This window comes from Plutella xylostella, chromosome 14, assembly GCF_932276165.1.
Source record: "Plutella xylostella chromosome 14, ilPluXylo3.1, whole genome shotgun sequence".
Lineage (NCBI taxonomy): Eukaryota > Metazoa > Arthropoda > Insecta > Lepidoptera > Plutellidae > Plutella > Plutella xylostella.
In genome coordinates this window covers 4340895-4361867 of record NC_063994.1, presented here as the reverse complement: position 1 = coordinate 4361867, position 20973 = coordinate 4340895, and the positions used below count along the sequence as shown (strand labels likewise).

The 20973-nt window shown below is 38.8% G+C and overlaps 2 protein-coding genes across 3 annotated transcripts in view; one reads left to right on the top strand and one right to left on the bottom strand.

Moving 5' to 3' along the window:
* The window catches only part of LOC105380078 (protein mini spindles), a 51444-nt gene extending 34769 nt beyond the window's left edge, over window positions 1-16675 (bottom strand). The window contains exons 1-8 of the mRNA XM_048625300.1: window positions 16491-16675; window positions 15578-15850; window positions 13867-13997; window positions 13491-13735; window positions 12991-13148; window positions 12372-12610; window positions 11810-12004; window positions 313-493 (exon numbers count right to left, since the gene is read on the bottom strand). Of these exons, the coding sequence (XP_048481257.1) occupies window positions 313-493; window positions 11810-12004; window positions 12372-12610; window positions 12991-13148; window positions 13491-13735; window positions 13867-13997; window positions 15578-15779 (1351 nt within the window). The 5' untranslated portion in view covers window positions 15780-15850; window positions 16491-16675. The remainder of the gene's footprint in view (window positions 1-312; window positions 494-11809; window positions 12005-12371; window positions 12611-12990; window positions 13149-13490; window positions 13736-13866; window positions 13998-15577; window positions 15851-16490) is intronic.
* Window positions 16676-19899: 3224 nt separating this feature from the next.
* The window catches only part of LOC105380077 (protein goliath), a 45386-nt gene continuing 44312 nt past the window's right edge, over window positions 19900-20973 (top strand). For both annotated transcript variants that reach the window (XM_038120229.2, XM_048625290.1), the window contains exon 1: window positions 19900-20176. The gene's annotated coding sequence lies outside the window, so the exon portion shown is untranslated. The remainder of the gene's footprint in view (window positions 20177-20973) is intronic.

Sequence of the window (20973 nt, the reverse complement as noted above, 5' to 3'; positions counted from 1 at the left end):
GTTTGTGGATAGCGTGTACTGTAAGGGACTAGGCTGCTTAGGATGGCTAAGTGATGTATACTTTTTAATTTATGTTCTAAGTTTCTAGCGGCACACACTAAAGGCACACTCATTCGATGAATCCGTTGGCGCGATTATCACACGATTATTAGCTGGCGCGACTATTGTTATCGAATGCATGCATGATCGAAAGAGCTATAGCAATAAGACGGCGCCTTTCAGTTGACAGCTAGACGAGAGTTTTTCGAATTAGCCAGACGTATACTCTATCAAACTCAAACAAATACTTAACTAATGCTCAATTTAACTCACCGGCACTCTCAAGCAGTTTCAACAACCCAGCCACGTAAGCCTTCAGCAGTTTCTTATTGAACGCCTGCGGCTGCGTCACGCACAGCGCTCGAGCGAGGAACAACGCGCTCTCCGCTTTTATAGACGGGTTCTTGTTGTCGAACGCCGCTAACATGTCCTCCATTATCGCTTCTAAGTTTGTCTGCGGGGAATAAATATAGTGCTATGTAGTTAGGTTTGTCTGCTGGATTAAACAGTTATATGTAGTTATTTACTGGATCCCGAGAAGGTCAGTAAATATTGGACTGCTGATTTCGTTTATAACTGTAGTGTAGTAGATTATATTAGTTGTCAATCGCTGACTGCCCAGATTGGGCTGGACGTATAATTATTAAGTACAATTGATACGTCACTGTGGCACCATTTGTGCACCCTACTAATGCTTAAAGCCTCGTTATAAAGGTACATGGTGTTATTCAGCCATTACTAGAATAGTCTAAGCTCAACAGTCCAGCGTGCAGTCTTTTTACTATAACTAACTGTGTGAGCCACTCACACATTGTTAGAGATTATGTGCTGACAGCGCTTGCATGCGCGCCCTCAATTTGGGTAATTCTTGACATCATTGTAAGTATTTTATACATTTAAGTTTTAGTGCATTATAGACCATTGAACATATCAGTTCGTTCTTATTTGACAACCTTTTGCACTCAAATCTGACACCTTTAGGGCTTGACCGTAACAACAGCCCGAACATTGGTCCTTCGAGCCATCGAACTAGACCTCGCGGTAATTTCGGAAAACGTGTTTAAGGACGGTTAAATTCGTTGTTAAGAACTATCGGCGCGGTTTAGTTCTGAACTAGCTACCTATCACGGATTGCAGTGCAGTGAAACATTGACAGTAAAGTGACATATCATAGAAATCAAACAGATTTCTATTGACACAGTGCTTTTGTGCTTTATTTTGACATTTTATAACGGGAGGCGATTAAAGTCTACCGGGTACAGGACTTGTGAGAGGCCAGGCAGGCTTCCACGGACAGCAACTTTGAGGCCACGTCGGCTACAATCTGACATTCTACCTTCGACGACTCAGCGGCAGTACTTCAGACGTTAAGGAGAGTAGGACATCTATCCACTCCATATATCCAAGTAAGATCTTTCCAATTCTTAAGTCATAAATATGGAGGCGGTCCTAGCTAAACAGAAGGAGCTGATCGCGGACATCACGAAGGTACGTGACAACTTTAAAAAGGATAGTAGTCTACGCAAGACGCCAGAGTATCTCAAGAAAAGGCTAGAAACTCTCGAGAGACTCTGGGAAGAATTCCAGAGTGCCCACAATCTACTTGACACTTACACTGACAGGGCACACGAATATTTTAGCCGTGACATATACGCTACAACCAAATCCCTCTATGAGGAGGTAAAGATGTTAATAACATCAAGCGGCAATTCGGACAAGTGCGATATACAGATGAGCACATCGCAAGCATCCCGAAATGTTTCGGAATTAATGCAACAGCAGCAGACCAACTACAGAGCATTTAAAAGGTTAGTAGACGGGCTGGTGATTGACAACATTGAAGACAAGTGGGAGATTGATGATGAGATTCGCAACTTACAATTGAGATGGAATCACATTGACAGTTTACATTTACAAATTGACAACGTTATTCAAGGTGCAGATCATGGCTACGAGCAAGAGTTTTTGGCATACGAACGAACGTACAAACAGACGAAAAGGGAGTTGAATAAGAAACTTGGGGCAATGATTCACCAGCATCAGGCTACTCCACAGGCGGAGATACCTAAGTTCTCAGGAGACTACACGCAGTGGCCTACTTTCCTCGACCTGTTCAGGGGAGCCATACACGAGCACCCTGGACTATCAAAGGCACAGAAGATGCAACATCTGAAGGGGAAACTACGTGGGGAAGCTGAACGGCTTATCCAGCATCTCCATGTATCGTCTGACAATTATGACACAGCGTGGGAAATAATCAACCACAGGTACAATAATGAGCAGATCTTATTCACCAAACATATCGAAACATTTTTAGACCAGCCGGCTATACAAAAACAGAACTCCTCTGACCTTAAAAAACTACACGATACTACCCTGGAATCCATATACGCTATCCGCAACTTAGGCGTCGATATAACATCGTGGGACCCCTTGCTTGTTCACTTGCTAGCAAAGAAGCTGGACCCATTGACATACAGTGATTACATGGAGTCACGCCGTTCACCGCGTGACTTACCCACGTTCGACGAATTTATGGGATTCTTGGAGGCAAAGTTTACGGCGTTAGAACCTATAAATAAGAAGGAGAGGAATGAGACAGCATCATCTATCAAGCCAACGCAACAGATGCCACAGCGAGAGAAATTTGACAAGATGAATAAACCGGCTAGTAACCGATTTAACTATACCTACAATTCACATCCTGTAGTATTGAAATGTGGCATATGCAAGACCAACTCTCATGCAATTTTTCAATGTAGGACATTTCGCAATATGGCACCATACATGAAGCTACAAACAATTAAGAATCACGGAATCTGCATAAATTGTCTCTATGTGCACGAAAATAATAAATGCAACTCAAATAAACGGTGTCGCGAATGTGATGAATCGCACAATACGCTATTGCATGACGCTATAAAAATGGAACAGCCGCGAGGTGCGATGAACGCCAACACGTACCAACAGCGTCAGCAAAATGCAAACCATATCGGGCACGACGATGACGCAATACTCCTTACGACTGTTCAGGTACGAGTCCAGGCCGTGGATGGAACATTTATCAATCTCCGCGGGCTTCTGGATCAGGGTTCCCAGGTGAGCTTGGTCAGTGAAAACGCAGCACAACGACTAGGGCTACCGAGACAACAATGCAATGCGGTGGTATCAGGAGTAACATCGACCACCAAGAAAGGAAAGGGAAAGATACAGTTGGTATGCAAATCTATTCACGATGAGTACACGTTTACAGCTGACGCCCTCGTTATGAATAAGATTACTAATAACCTACCGAACCATTCGATTTCCAACCGAACTTATGAACATGTGCAACACCTACAGCTAGCCGATCCACAATTTAATATTTCCAATCCAATTGACATGCTGCTCGACGCAAAGGTTTACTCGGAGATATTAATGTCTGGACTGCTAAAAGGAGCGGTATCGGAACCTATCGCACAACAAACTAGGTTAGGGTGGATTATCTCTGGTAGGGTGACCACACTAAACTGCAACGTGGTGATCAACAACATGGACGATATTTCCGCATACTGGGAGATGGAGGACATAACTACGTCGGCCACTGAAATGACAACGCAAGATAAGTTTTGCGAAGACCTGTACGCATCGACCACAAAACGATTGCCAAGTGGAAGATATGAGGTACGCCTACCCATGAAGCCACAATTTGAACAACAACTGGGGAATTCCAAACCACAGGCTATAGCGCAATTCAAACAACTAGAAAGGAAGCTGTCTAAAAATGACAATCTTCGTGAAGATTACAAACGCTTCATGAATGAATATCTGACATTATCTGACTTTATCTGACATGAAAGAGTGTGTGATCAGCAACAATCCGCAATGTTTCCTACCACATCACGGGGTCCACAAACAGGACTCCACGACTACGAAACTGCGAGTCGTCTTCAACGCTTCCAATAAAACATCCTCAGGTTACAGTGTCAATGACCTCATGGAGTGCGGACCTAAATTGCAAACAGACATTCAGGGATTACTGTTACGCTGGCGAGTGCATAAATACGTCCTCACAGCAGATTGTGAGAAAATGTACCGGATGGTTTTACTTGACGAACAAGATCAACAGCTGCAGAAGATAATCTGGCGCGAGAATCCACAGAAGGCCATAAAGGAATATCACCTCTGTACTTTAACCTATGGGATGAAGGCCAGCCCATATTTGGCTATCAGAACCCTACAGCAGCTCGCTAAGGATGACATGGAAAAGTACCCCCTCGCCGCTAAGATAATACTGCATGATAAGGATTTATATGTGGACGACTTACTAACTGGCAGTAACACCATAGAACAAGCGCAAATGATTCAGCAAGAATTGATCCAGCTGTTGCGAGGCGGAGGATTTAACCTGAGGAAATGGTCCAGCAATAGTCCATCACTTCTAAAGGACCTGTCGGTAGATCAACTCAACGCAACCACCATTGATTTTAAAAATGCAGACTCAACTAAAGCCCTAGGATTACAATGGAACGCAGCCTCTGACACTTTCACGTTTAAATACGACTACGCGTCCATTGAAATGACAAAACCGCTCACAAAGCGACGATTGCTATCTGTTATATCCAAGGTGTTCGACCCGCTTGGATGGCTAGCTCCGATTTCAATAAAAACCAAACTATTATTTCAGTCTGTGTGGGCTAGTGGGATTGAATGGGATGACACAGTAGAACCAAAGGTCCAGCAGGAATGGAGTTTATTGAGAGAGGACTTACTTAATCTTGACAAATTCAGCATCCAAAGATGGATTGGTGACACCAACACACCTTGTGACATACATGCTTTCTGTGATGCATCGGAGAAGGCATTTGCATGTGTGATTTACCTAAAGTCGAAAGACGAGCAAGGAAAAACAACCGTTAAACTTATCGCAGCAAAGACCAAATTAGCGCCACTCAAGAAACCGATCACATTACCAAGGCTGGAGTTATGTGGCGCGCTTTTATTAATAAAATTGCTGACAAAGATAAAAGAAGCGTTACCAAACACTGACATACCCGTCTACGGATGGTGTGATTCTAAGGTGGTGTTAGGTTGGCTGCAAGGTGAACCTACACGATGGAAGACCTTCATAGCAAACAGAGTGAAGGAAATAACTGACATTTTGCCATCAACAAACTGGAGGTATGTAAAGTCCGCTGAAAACGCCGCGGACTGTGCGACTCGAGGCCTCACTCCACGCAGCTAGCAGAACATCCGTTGTGGTGGGAAGGACCTACGTGGCTCAAAGATGACACTCCTCCATCTGACATAAAAATTTACAGTCCTCAAATTGAGTTGAAAACTAATAAATTATGCAACGTAGTACAGACAACAGCTCCGTTGATTCTAGAACTACTGAATAAATACAGTTCAATAATAGTCATCGTTCGAATCATATGTAGAATATCACGTTTCATAACAAACACACGGAAGAAAGGTCATGGTACGCAATCATCATATTTGACAACGGGCGAAATAGAAGCCGCATACATCAGCATTATAAAGGCCGTGCAAGCATATTATTACGAGCAGGACTTATCGCGATTACATCGTAAGGAAACAGTGAGTAGTAAAAGTAGCTTGTTGGGACTAAACCCGTTCCTTGACAAAAACGGCATCATGAGAGTGGGAGGTAGATTGCACAGATCGAACTTGACAGATGTCCATAAACACCCTGTCATCATTCCTCACGATTCAAAACTGACAACCCTTCTTATGGATCAAGCACACAGAGCCACATTACACGGTGGTCCCAAGTTGACACTAGGATTTTTAAGGAATCGTTGGTGGGTAATAGGAGGCACCCGAGCCGTCAAGAAATACATTCGGACGTGCGTTAAGTGCCGCCGATTTGACAACACCAAGCAAGACCAGCTCATGGCTAACTTACCAGAGCCGAGAATCACTCCCTCAAGACCTTTCACGCATACAGCGGTGGACTTCACTGGACATGTCGAGCTGAAGGTCAACAAAGGACGAGGCGTAAAAACCACCAAGGGATACATCGCTGTATTCGTATGCCTGGCTACAAAGGCTGTGCATTTGGAACTTGTGTCTGACTTGAGCTCCGCCGCGTTCCTAGCGGCATTCAAAAGAATGTGTTCCCGAAGATCATCCCCTAAACATCTGTACAGCGACAACGCGACAAACTTTGTAGGAGCCGCCCGATCACTCAGACAAGAACACAAACAAGCACTACAACACTATATTGACAATGCCCTTTTGACTGACATCGCAGAATTAGGAGTCACGTGGCACTTCAATGCGCCAGCGTGGCCTAGTGGCAACGGACTAGCTGAAGCTGCTGTCCGTAGTATGAAGCACCATCTAAAGAGAGTACTGGGGGAACAAAAATTGACATTCGAGGAATTTACAACTCTTCTGACCCAAATCGAGGCGTGCCTCAACTCCAGACCCCTGTACGCACTCACTCAAGATGCTGATGACATTGACATTTTAACCCCAGGCCATTTCTTAGTTGGAGGGCCAATCCTGACAACAGTAGCTCCTGAAACTGACGTAAGTTGCCTAAAGACACGGTGGCAACTAACAGAAAGGATGCATCGTGACTTCTGGAAAAGATGGTCACAAGACTACCTTCATCACCTGCAAACAAGAAGCAAGTGGACGCGACCAAAGAAAAATGTGACCATCAATGACATAGTCCTTATCAAAGAGGACAACATGCCACCGTCCAAATGGGCCCTCGGGAAGGTATCAGATCTCCATCCTGGACCAGATGGACTCGTGCGCGTTGTGACTGTGAAGACAAAAGGAGGGGTATTCATGAAGAGACCCATCGTGAAACTAGTGTTCTTACCCATCAATCACGAACCTGCACCTGACACTGCGATGCTAAGTCCAAAGCAGAACGACCCTCTCCCTGTTCAACAAACCACGCGCCCGCAACGTAGGAGAAAGCGAAGACCGAATGTATTACTATCCGCTCTACTACTCTTCATGTCTTTGATCACGCCGACCATACAACACGACTTCTTGGACACACCATTGAATAATAGCAACACGCTTTATTTTGACAAAATAGCTGACCTAGGGATTATTCAAGATCACTGGAAGATCATCGTATACTACAATATGACAGCATACTGGCAAAGTGTATCGGATGTCAGTAATTACATACAACATCTGTCCAGCCTATGCAAAAAGGAACCAACATTCAGTGTAATTGCCAATCAGTTCGAACATGAACTAAGGGAACTCGTGCACTACAACAATTTGCTGACGAATCCACCTCCGAATCGCAAGAAGCGAGGCCTAATAAATGGCGTCGGATACGTGGCGAACTCACTCTTCGGCGTACTGGATGACAGATTCGCGCAAAAATATGAACAAGACATTGGTACCGATTCTGAAGGGCGCACTTCCTAATTTTAAAATGAGCTAAAATCTCTAAATTTAAGTGACAGCGCTAATTTTTGCTATTCTGAAGGCAACGATTTTAACGGCCAACTAAATTTAGAAGGCTCATTTGACGTCTTTAAAATGAGTGTGGCCATATACTTAAGGATATTACAATCGAAAATATCGATTAACTTTTTTAACCTTAAAGTACTCCAAATAAATTTAATAATCCTAAATAGTAGTTGAAAATAATTAAAAGGATTAAATACCCTGCATTTATATTGGTTTTCGTGATAATTTCAAATATTTATGTAACATATTCATAATTCATTATTGCAACTGGTAACTCTGGCTATAAAATGCTTCTATGGTGATCTATGGACATTTCCGAGTGATTTAAAAAAATATAATAGAGTAGAGATGGGGTAAGTTGATAAAATGTTGAGAATAATCGAATATAATCGATTATTGCACTAGAATATTTTAAACAGTAGTTTTTCAGTAAAGTATGTAGGTACTAAGTTCTACATCTATGTGTTATCCGCGATATTTAATTTTAGTACTTACTTACTTAAATGTTTAATAGTTGATGATGATGTTACGTTATATACTTAAGTAGATGACTGTGTAAGGGATGATATTCATATAAGAATATGAAAAGTATCGAATACATACAAAAGCACAAATACCTTATCAGTACTTACTCATTTCCGATGAGTACGTATTTATATTTACCAAAAACGAATATGATTAAAATTATAAAAGTACCTACCCCAGAAATCGATTCAGCATCGATTATTTTTTCATTCAAGCATAGTTCGGAAGCAAGTTACATTGCACTAGGTACATCTCTATGGCGCATGCGCGCTGGACTGCAAGCGAGGCGCGCCGGCGCGGCGCCATCCATCACCGCCATATTGAATTTTCCGCCGAAAAGTTTGCCGCTATTTTTTTAAAAGTATTTTTGATAAGTCTTTACAATACTAAACAAACATCTATTATAAATTATTATGTTTGTGTTTGCAATATGCAATTGTAAAATCGATAAGGTGCTTGTGTGCAAGTTTACGATTTATTTTAGGAAGTTACCTACGTAAAATCTAAGGAAATATTTTTATCAGTTGGGCATTGGGCATCTGGTTATTAACTATCTGGTTACTTATGTTTGTGTTCTAGTGTTTTCGTTTCTATTATTTAAAGTGTAAATAGGTACCTATAAGGATAAGCTTATTCTGTCAACTACCTATACAACTTACCTATACTTACTTTATTTTTCAGTGACAACAACAAAGAAAATGAAAAATCAACCACACCCATAAAGTAAACATGAAACGCTGGATACAAGATATTAATTCCTCTCCGGGACAACATTTTAAAACGACCATCAGACCACCTATTTACCTACCTACTAACTAGAAGGATAATGAAAATAAGATACAGAAATTATATCAAGCAATTGTGTATAAGTATTGGTGTCGGAAAAATTACTCAACCAGTGTGTGTTGTGTGTGTTATTCACCTAAATAAAGTTTTACGTCCATAAAATGTATTTCTTCTTTCATAAAAAGTAATAGTATAGTAGTAAGTACCTATATAGTTTCTTAAAGTCAGGCATATTTTTCAGATAAAAGGTAACATAGGTAGGTATAACTTGTTTTTTCTTGTAACAAAATAGGTAGTTAAATATTTGAGCTTTGTAGAGACCACTTTGAGTAAAATATTCTTACAAGTTGAAAGGGGTAAGTAGAGAGTTAGATAGGTACACAGGTAGGTGAGTTAAGGTTAAGGTGTTCCTCATGTATGTAGAGCCGGTCCGTTTGGAAGAGGAAAGCCGAGGTGTTAGGGCTAGTGTAATCCTGAAGTAGATCGGTAGGTGTGTGTAGACCTAGAACTATAACTTAAGTTGTTTTAAGCAACCCGGTTCATGCCTACCTTATCAGTAACACGTTTTTCAGTCATTCAGTCCAAAGATCAGAAATAATAATATGACAAAACAGAGTCACTTTCACATCGTAGTTTCGCAAAAAATAATAAGTAAGCGTCGTTGCAATTAGCTTTACATGCTTGAACAACACATCAGCTCTAAGTTAAATCCATATTTGTGCTCCTACAACAACAATTTTCCATATATTTCACGGTTTTACTTTTAGAAATTTTAGTATAATTTTAACAGGCACCTGTTTAGACCCCTTTTAAATTTAGGAAAAAAGTTGCTAATTTTAAGTTGACAGCGCTAAAAATGGCACCTTCAGAATACCAATTCGACCATCTAACCTAAGTTGAATAGTTTTAACGCTGTCAGATTCAAAATTTAAAGTGACGTCTCTAATTTTGGAGATAAACGGTGCCTTCAGAATGCCAAATAAATTTAGAGAGAATGTAAGCGTTTTTTGACAGCGTTAAAATTAGAATGTGCCCTTCAGAATCGATACCATTGCCGCCATTAGTCAAAAAGAGAACCACCTACTAAATCTTTTTAAAAATCAAACCTCCATTCTTGAAGCTGAAAATAACATTCTCAAGCGAAATGAAAAGGTCATGAATAAACAGTTCGCCATCATTAATCAACAATTAAAAAACATTTCGGAAGAAGTACATCAGTCGAAAAGGATCAACGAAAACGTACTAGAAGCATTTTACATTATCTCTTCGGCTATATCAATTGATGTCATTATGTCCAACCTCCGACGGACCCAAGATACCCTCATTGACACCGTCACCAATATATACTATGGCCGTCTGGATGTTCATTTACTCTCACCTGAACAAATTCAAGAACAGCTGAACATTATCTCGGGTCAGCTGCAAGAAGACCTGATGATTCCAGCCAAAGACATCAAAGATTTATATAGCTTATTGCATATCCAAGCCAGAGTAACTAAAAAGTACCTTATCATGGAGATTCGCTTACCTCTTCTGAACCATGATCATTTTGAGCTCGACTGTGCCATATCAATCCCACAAAAACAAGGTGACCGCACTATATATACAATCGCTCAAACCAAGTACGTAGCTGTCAATGTGAGAAAAGATACTTTAATGCCAATGACCGAATATGATTTACAATCCTGCATTAAACAATCGGATGTAAAGTTACTATGCCCACTAAATAGCCCTATTTACAATATTAAATCCCATGATACAATATGTGACACTCGGGTATCAATAAATGACAAAAACTTGAAATTTTGTAAAACCGAAACACTTAGTTGCATTAATAAGTGGATCAAATTGCACGCTCGGGATTCTTGGTTGTACTCGTGTTGCGAAGAATGCGTGATCCGCATTATGTGCCCAGCTGGAGTGACGACAAAACGCTTACGCGGCAGCGGAGTCATTGCACTAGGTCGAGGCTGTGTTGTGAAAGGGGATACGTTTACGATACATGCCCACTATGACTTCGTCGATCAGATGTTCATACAACAAACCGCGGAATCAGCAAGGCCATTCATTACATCACCGATTAATGACATTATAAACTCCTCAATTCCGAAAGATATTTTAACTATAGAAGATCACGCTCAACTGTACGAGGACATCAAACAGAAACTGGAAACTCTGAAGTCTCAATCTTCAATCGAGTTTCCCGATGACAACATTCCGCATCACATCATCAATTATAGTATCTCGTCGTTGATGATTACTGTGATATTGCTACTCGCCGTATACAAGGTAAAGCAGAGATGCCAGCGCAGACCCAGGACGCGAGGGCCCCGGGAGGAAGCAGCCATCGAGATGACATGCCGACCACGCCACGGAGTGAGTCAGTGTAGTGTAATCGATGAGGTAGTGTCAAATCGTAAGGTAGCCTCACGAGTGCAGTGCGGTTCGGTAAATGAGGTAGTGCCCAATCGTAAAGTAGCCTCACCGGTGAAGTGCTCAGAACTTTCAAAGTCTGTAACAAGCCTCGCTGCAAGCGCTGTGACATTTGATTAATTTTAGTTTTCATTTAATTTCATATCCATTTGACATTCTTACGCGTAGTTCCTTCTACTAACCTGCACCCACCATTGTATTTGCACCATTACTAAAATTACAATGTTACAATGAAATATTTAAGAGTAATGTTGCCTTTATCTTACATAAATCATTTTGTTTCTTTTTCTTGGGGTGGCAGTATGTGTGAGCCACTCACACATTGTTAGAGATTATGTGCTGACAGCGCTTGCATGCGCGCCCTCAATTTGGGTAATTCTTGACATCATTGTAAGTATTTTATACATTTAAGTTTTAGTGCATTATAGACCATTGAACATATCAGTTTGTTCTTATTTGACAACCTTTTGCACTCAAATCTGACACCTTTAGGGCTTGACCGTAACAACAGCCCGAACACTAACTATAGGTTAAGCATAACAGCATACAGCTTACATAATACACTACAACTCACACTAGGATAAATAGCATTGATAGCGTCCCTCAAAGCAGACACCACATTGGGTTTCTTCTCCTTGAATTTCTCCAGAATGGCTTGCACGCACGCGGTGGCGTATGGCTGGAACTTGTTGCGGAGGCCCGAAGCGATCTGACCGAGGAGACGCGTGGAGAGAGCCACTAGGATCACGTTGCTGTCTTTGGAGAGGACCTGTGGAGTTAATTGTGGGTTGGATTGTTGATTGCAGGAGGTTTAATGGTGGATGTAATGGTTTCATGGTGGATAAATTATGTGAAGGTTTTAAAGGGGACACATATTTATGTAGGATACATACGATCATCTCCTTAGCGTGGCGGTGACAATCGAGCTAGACTAGCCGTCGCCGGATATGTATGGTTACGTACGGATGTATATCCATGTATAGGATTCTCGAGGCTCATTTCATGCTCATCATTTCAAGCTGCATTATTTTACAACCCTGTTGTTATACCTAACTTAGATGAATGTATAACATACATGTGCAACGAATGACCTGATTCGAATGCATATTAGAATATTCACGAAACAGTTACATTACCTTCTTCAGAGCCCTGACTAGATCAGCATAATCCCCGGGCTCTAATCTCGGCGCGCTCTTCAACAGGTTATCCAACGCATCCAGCGCTTCCTTCCGTTCCTGCCACTTCTTCTGCTCCAGTTTATCGTAGAAGTCCTTGGGAAGCTTGGACAGGATCTCGACCGGGTCTAGTAAGTCGAAGGGATCCATGTCGTTGGTGTCTGCCGCTGTGGAGTCCACGTCGTCGTCTTCTACCTCGCCTGTGGGGTTAAATTAATGTGTTAGCATAAGCTAAATCAAGTTGAAAACTGACTGCGGGCGCGCCGTGGGGCTCTATGTCACTTACTGAGGCTCTATGTCACTTGCTGAGGCTCTATGTCACTTACTGAGGCTCTATGTCACTCACCGGCTTGCTGCGGCGCGTGCGCGGCGGGCGCGGCCTGCTGCGAGCGCAGATAGCGCGCGGGCTGCGCGGGCGCGCCGTGGGGCTCTATGTCACTTGTTGAGGCTCTATGTCACTTACCGGCTTGCTGCGGCGCGTGCGCGGCGGGCGCGGCCTGCTGCGAGCGCAGGTAGCGCGCGGGCTGCGCGGGCGCGCCGTGGGGCTCTATGTCAGTTGTTGAGGCTCTATGTCACTTACCGGCTTGCTGCGGCGCGTGCGCGGCGGGCGCGGCCTGCTGCGAGCGCAGGTAGCGCGCGGGCTGCGCGGGCGCGCCGTGGGCGAAGGCTTCCCGCAGCTCCTGCTGCACCACGGCCGTGAGCGACGCGATGTGCGGCTCTATGGCTGCGCCTATCCATCTGAGGGGGTAAAAGGATGATGTTGAACTGATTGATAACAACATAAATGTCTTCTTATTGTGTCATGTAATTCGTACAATAAGAAGACAAAAGCAAGACTATGGTTTGTCGCCGTGAGGAAAGGATTCGAAGTACATATTAGCGTCAGTTGCTGACTGCCTACTGCGTAGGGTGTTATAAGAAACACCACTAATACATAGGTATGTCACTCAAAGAGGTGCGTTTACCCGAAAATGAAGAAAAAGGTACATTGAAACAACTGGACCAATAAAGTATTGTTTTGCTTTTTGCGATAACCATGACTCTAACAGTGTACAATTAACATCCACTATCCAAACTAACCTGTGCATTTCAGCGACCAAAGCCTTCATCTCATCCCTGACCCCCTTGTCTCTGTCGGCCAGCAGCACGGGTATTTTCTTCACCATGGGCTTGATGGTGATGACTTTGTTGCCAAACTGCTTGAGAGCTGTGTTCAGAGCGGAGATGCAGGCCGCTACCACCTTTGGATTCTTTTGATCCATGCCCTTCATTAGTTCCTCTTGGACTACTTCGTGTTTCTCGATTTCTACATACATCAGTGTCACCTGGAAGAGAATTTGTTGATGTGCTTTATGGATCTGATTATGAGCTGACTGGCCAAGCGCAAATAAAGAAAAGAAGAGCATTGTTAATATTGTATATTAGGGTGGATTCCATATTTTCTCAATCATGTTACCTGTAGGGCAAGGTCTTTGGTCTTGGTTTTGGGAGCAGCGATGCACTTGGCCACAATCCCCGACATCACCTCTCCGGTGGTCTTGCCCGCGTGGCCACAGTTCTCCACAAACACCAAGGCTGCTTCCAAACCTACAATTATTTAAAAGCATTGTTAGTTGTTCATCCACTGAAAGGTTTCCTGTGATTGAGCTGTTGTATTACAGTGCCTATTGTACTATTTCAGTTAAAAAAATTATAGTAAATGGTGTATGTTATTTAATATTGTTGTGTAATAGAGAAAGATAGGTGTTCAAAGTTTAACAGCACAGTGTGATAAGTTCAAGTCTAAAGGCAAGAATCAGATCAATGGACAACATTTCAAAAAACTAAAGCTGCTATAAATCGAAAACCATTACGAGATTTAGCTCTCAAGGCCACAAAAAAATGTTTTTGTATTTTTTGGATGTATCATTTTCGAGAAAATCATAAAATAGTAAAAAAGTGCTGGTGACGTCATGCATCAGGTGTGATGCATTTTGATGATCAAAGCCTTATGATTTAAAAACAAAGTAACTGTCACTTTCATTTTTGATTAACGTTGACGTTTTATCGAGTCGTTGTTGTTTATTTGGGTCATTTTCATAAATTCTGTTCTGACACTTTCTGACTATTTTTTTAATTTATCATATAAAATGGTTAGTACTTATGAAGAGATGACCTCTATTTAATATGTCCCTGAGCATGCCACCGCCTACACAGCTGAAAAAATGCTTCTGCTTATTTTTTTATATGATAAGTACCTACTTTGTATCATCAGAAATATCAATGTCATTTGAAAATGACCCATTTGTTGGTTGGCATGTAAACAAAGTTTAAATGTTACTTGTCAGTGTCATTTATGTTTTTTTTCGAGACTAAGGCAATAGACAAAAATAAAAATTGAGCCTAATATGTGATGTCACTTCCGGTTTTAAAATAATTAACATTAAAGTTAAAAATAACATGCAAAAATTAATGTACCTATATACAAAATAAAAAAATACGGGTCCTCTAATTTTTTATAACCTTTCCGAATAGCTAATAAAAATATAGGGTAAAGAAAATGAAATGTTGTCCATTAGAACAAATTATAACACTGAACTTATAACTATGATCTACAGAGCAATCTTCAATTAGAGAATAAATACAGGGTGACTTAACACTCTTCAATAGTCAGTCCATCATTGCTATTACATTGTGAAACAGATGGAAATGAGCAGATTCACATTGACAAGGTAAAGGTACAGTACCTATATACAAGTATAATAGATACAAAGTCATAGTAAACATGATGACTGTGATAATGTGCATATAGTCTATGCACTATTTTTATAAGATACCTTTCAAATGCAGTAAAATATATTGTAAGCCAATGGCAAGGTTAATATTAAAACATACTCTCACACATTTCCAAGTCATACCCAGCAACACATATAAAATGAAATAAATATTAAACATGTAACATTCATTACATGTTTAGTGCATTACAGAATGAATTAATGGATAATTTATCTATTTATGGTAGAGGTGAGACATACCCATGCAGATATGGCAGGTTTATTATGGAGACTATAATAGCTGCTTTAACTTAGTGAATAAATTAGGAAGGGTAAGCCCACATGCTTCTCCATGGAAGAGTATATCTTAGCTGATAATAACAAGTGTGAAATGTACATATGTAAACATTATACCTTTCTCCTGGGCCACCGCATTGCTGTCCGTCACAAACTTCTTGATGAGACCCAAATACTTGTTCCATTCGGGTGCTTTCTCATCATCAATCTGGTTGAACAGTTTAATGGCCTCTTCATACCCTGCGACTCTCGCCTTCCACAGCTTGTGGACACATTTGTCCTCTGTCGGTAGCTTCTTATACTCATTTTCATCCTCCATGATTATCCAGTCAGCATTAAATTTTAATTATTTATATGTCTTCTTTCAACTGCATGCAGCCTTCAGTGACTCTGTATAGGAAAGTTAAATAGTTGATGATCATGATGCCAAATTTGGTATTGCAAGCAACTGAATATGGCCTTTGTTTGAATATGCAGTTTTCTTTATAAGGTCAAGGTTGGATGATAAATAAATATTAAAATTAGCTTTCTAGAGATAATGAGCAATGCATTGTATATTACTGCAGACTGATAAAAACCCCTGGGGATAGATATAAAGTAAGAAAATATTGAGATAATCTTTATAAACTGCATCTTCTGCTTGAGTCATACAAATTACTACATCTAGGTGGGTACCAACAATATGACACACTCTCATTAAATTAAAACCATTTCCACTTAAAGAAATGCCGCCTACCCATTGTTACTGACCTGAATTTGGTGTTATAGACCGAAATTTAAATAAAAACTACAACACGCGATAACAAAAGAGACTTCCTTCGTCGCAGTAACGGCTAATTCAGCGCCGTACTCCAGACACGCGACAGACTAAAATGCGGAACAAATAGTTACTCACTTGCCGGTTCATTTATAGCCGACTCCATAACGAACAGAGAACAGAAACTGGATCACGGTGAGATCGCCTCAACGCCCCAACAACGGTCACTTTCTCAAACTACAAACAAATCCAAGTCAAATGTCACTAACTTACCGTTAAAAACAGCTGCAGCGGCGTAAAACAATAATTATAGCGGTACAAATAAAACACAATTAGCGCAAATTATATTAATTTCACATTTCATACGGCAGCGATAAATTTAAACCGACCAATTCTAGCGTTTTTGCTTTTTCGTCGTCGTTTTTTGGATGAAAATATTGAAAATGGATGAACGATTGAACGATAACGATAAATGAATGAATGAAATGAAGGAGGGGAGGTCGACAAAAAAATATATGTAGTTGCCAGAAATAGTTTTTTTTTTCCTTTAATGAGCCGTTTTCCTTGACAGCTATCTAACAGCTAGCAATACCTATCTAAACTCCAAATACATAACACTTACTGAAATACACTGCTTTCATATCACAACATAATTTACCTAACTATCACAGCATAAATTAATCTGCAATCACCACATATACTGTATACATTTACCCATCACGCACACTCTCACAGCTTGGACATGATCACTTGTAACAAATATACTTCACGACCCTAACCCACAGTCATGCGATGTTTGCTTCAATAATGGTCTTTATTGTAATGAGGATACGGAACACATAAAATGTTCCTTATTCATTAGCTGCTTGAACACTTATCATATCGATCGTAATATTCAAGTATTTCACTACCTACCTTACCTACCCTAATTTTTTTGTTGTTTAAACTTAATCATAAGTAACTCACTATAAATATAATTTGTAAAACCTACTGGTTAACTGATTGCTATAAACTTTTATAGCAATCAGTTAACTAGTCCTATTATAACTATACTACTAACTATATATAAGTATTCGATTACTTGCTAACTACCTACAGAATATTTTTTTTTCTAAAATATTTACTTATTATGTACGTAAATTATAAATTTTAAATAGTTCCTAACTACTTGTTGTCGTCATCTGAGTATACGAAGGATGCCTGGCTAGCTGGCTACCCATAGCACAGGGTATCCTAGTTTGGGAGCCAGCTACCCATTTCTAAACCAAATAGACAAATAAATGTTTTCATTTTCATTTTCATTTCATTTTCATTTTCATTTTCATTTTCATTTTCATTTTCATTTTCATTTTCATTTTCATTTTCATTTTCATTTTCATTTTCATTTTCATTTTCATTTTCATTTTCATTTTCATTTTCATTTTCATTTTCATTTTCATTTTCATTTTCATTTTCATTTTCATTTTCATTTTCATTTTCATTTTCATTTTCATTTTCATTTTCATTTTCATTTTCATTTTCATTTTCATTTTCATTTTCATTTTCATTTTCATTTTCATTTTCATTTTCATTTTCATTTTCATTTTCATTTTCATTTTCATTTTCATTTTCATTTTCATTTTCATTTTCATTTTCATTTTCATTTTCATTTTCATTTTCATTTTCATTTTCATTTTCATTTTCATTTTCATTTTCATTTTCATTTTCATTTTCATTTTCATTTTCATTTTCATTTTCATTTTCATTTTCATTTTCATTTTCATTTTCATTTTCATTTTCATTTTCATTTTCATTTTCATTTTCATTTTCATTTTCATTTTCATTTTCATTTTCATTTTCATTTTCATTTTCATTTTCATTTTCATTTTCATTTTCATTTTCATTTTCATTTTCATTTTCATTTTCATTTTCATTTTCATTTTCATTTTCATTTTCATTTTCATTTTCATTTTCATTTTCATTTTCATTTTCATTTTCATTTTCATTTTCATTTTCATTTTCATTTTCATTTTCATTTTCATTTTCATTTTCATTTTCATTTTCATTTTCATTTTCATTTTCATTTTCATTTTCATTTTCATTTTCATTTTCATTTTCATTTTCATTTTCATTTTCATTTTCATTTTCATTTTCATTTTCATTTTCATTTTCATTTTCATTTTCATTTCATTTTCAGCTGTCAGTTGAGTTTTTGTACAAGCCGATAGATGTCGTGACAACATAGTGTACAGAACTGTCAAATATTGCACACAGAGAGCAAAGAGTTTGAAGTATGAAACTCTGGAAATTTCTCAAAACTAACAATATTAAACTATAAATTTGTTTGTGTTCATTATACATACTAACCCTCTATTTGTGATATCCTTGTATAAATTGTGTCTGTCTGTTTGTTTCAGGTATTAACCTTGTAAATATAATTATTAAAATCACCACACACGTAATTGGCCGAATGGGCAATGTCCGAAAAAAATCGACAACGCTCATTTTTTTTCTGATGATAAGAATAACCCTCCGTATCATCGTAAAAATCTCTGATTTTTTTCTATGCGTTAGTAATTTTATAAAAATAAAAACATTTAAAGTTTCACAAAACGGGGATTCTACGGACGTCAGGACTTTTTCCATCGTCTCTATAAGCAATAAAAAAAATATGACAGGTAACCTGTCATATTGATGTGAGCACCAATCAAGGACTTTGTATAAAGTCCTTGGCACCAATAGACGTAGTAGGTCTATGCGTCTATGGATAGACGTGTGACCAAAGAGTATGTACAAAGCTTACGCTAATGTGACACCTGTCATATTTTTTTTTATTGCTCATTGAGACGATGGAAAAAAGTCCTAAAGTCCGTAGAGTCCCCGTATTGTGAAACTTGAAATGTTTTTATTTTTATAAAATTACTAACGCATAGAAAAAATCTGAGATTTTTTTAGGATGATACGGACTAACACTATTATTGTTGTTATTCCTATCATGAGAAAAATTATGAGCGTTGTCGAATTTTTTCGGACATTGTCCATTTGCTGTGTTTATTATGATTGATAGAACTCACTTTTTTTAATAGTACTTCTATTTAGTCTAATTTACAAGTTCAAAATGTTTATTTCTCGAACAACGGAAATATAAGAAAGGAACTAAGCAAAAATGTTGGCATTAAATCTATGTCTGTCTCTTTCTACCCGCATATATACTGTTAAAGCAATACATTTAAGGCCTGGAGCACATCATCGTATCGCGCTGGCGACGACGCGACGTGGACGCGGCCTGAAAGTAGTTTCCTTATAATGTGTAATTTTTTTATTTACTAGCAACATCAATCTGTCAACCATAGAGAAAATAAATTATAAGCTCCGTTCACATTCGTGCAATATCAAAATTAAAAAAAAACATTACCCTCCTCATTTTTGCTTCGCCGCCATAGTCGGGTAATAAGCACTTGTGGATTATACTTTCGGTTTGGTAAATTTGATACAAAGAAGTATATGTATTATTTATGAGCTTGATTTTGTAGACTTTAGAATTTCTCTTTTTTATGGAAGAAATCTGAAATTTCAAATATACGAATCAATAGTGTAGATGCTACATTAAAAAACCACATTAGTCTATGATCATTCATATAATAAATTCTTTCATTCAATTTGATATTCTTTTCATTCATTCATTTAGTATTGTTTGAGGATTGGTGCGAGCGAGACGTGTGTCACGCTGCCATCGTGCATACTGTGCGTTCGCAAATTATTCAACAACATTATAGATTATAGGAAATTTCTCAGACTTGATTTCTCGAAACTCTAAAAGTTTGTATTACTTCGTGTATTAGCAAGTCATATTCCGTAGTATTTGCCTTTTTAAGTTGTGGACAAAGCCAAAATATAAACAAAGTGTTTGTTTTTGTGTACATTTTGAAGATTCAATAGCAGATTTTCAATATTATCTGGTGCATAGTATGCTATATACTGTAAGTATTTGTATTATATATTTTCTGTTCATTTTTTTAAAATACTACTTTACGATTTCTTGATAATTTATCTAGATACACTTACCTTCAAATTTTTACATGCACATTACCACCTACCTACTAGTACCTACCTACCTATAAGTAAAATCGCAATCAAAATAGAGACGATTCTAAAAAAATATTAGTAGAAGGTATGTTCGATGTGATATAAGTAGGTGCATGCAATACACAGTTGGGTACAATACACCAATTCGGTATTAAATAATAGGCATTATGTATGTACGTACCTACCCTATATACTTGCGACTGGGTGCTTTTGTTTATGTTATTTCGTAATAACAACCAGCTATTATAGGTAATAGGTAGGTACTATTGGTTTTCTAGTCTTATGTCGGTACCTACCGAAACCGGTCTAGCTTGCTCTTGGTGCATTGTCATTTCATTGCCTAGGTAAGTAAGTATCTAACTACCTATGTATTGCTATGCTATGTATACCTATCTACTACAACGTACCTAGGTCAGTATAGGTAGGTACTAACTACTTAATCAGTAGTGGTTGAGGTAGAGGGTATACAACTATACACATTTACACATTAGGTAAGGAAGACTAATGTATTCAATCTAATTAAATCTCAGTAAAAAAAACCATGTACGAATACGAATAATGCACTTTTGCACCTTGTCAAACTAACAATAAAATATTCTTATTCAATCTTTCAAAGATTGACAGTTGGTTAGTTTGACAAAGAAAAGAGCAATCGCAGGCATCGCAGCTTACTTCAGAACTACTTATCAAG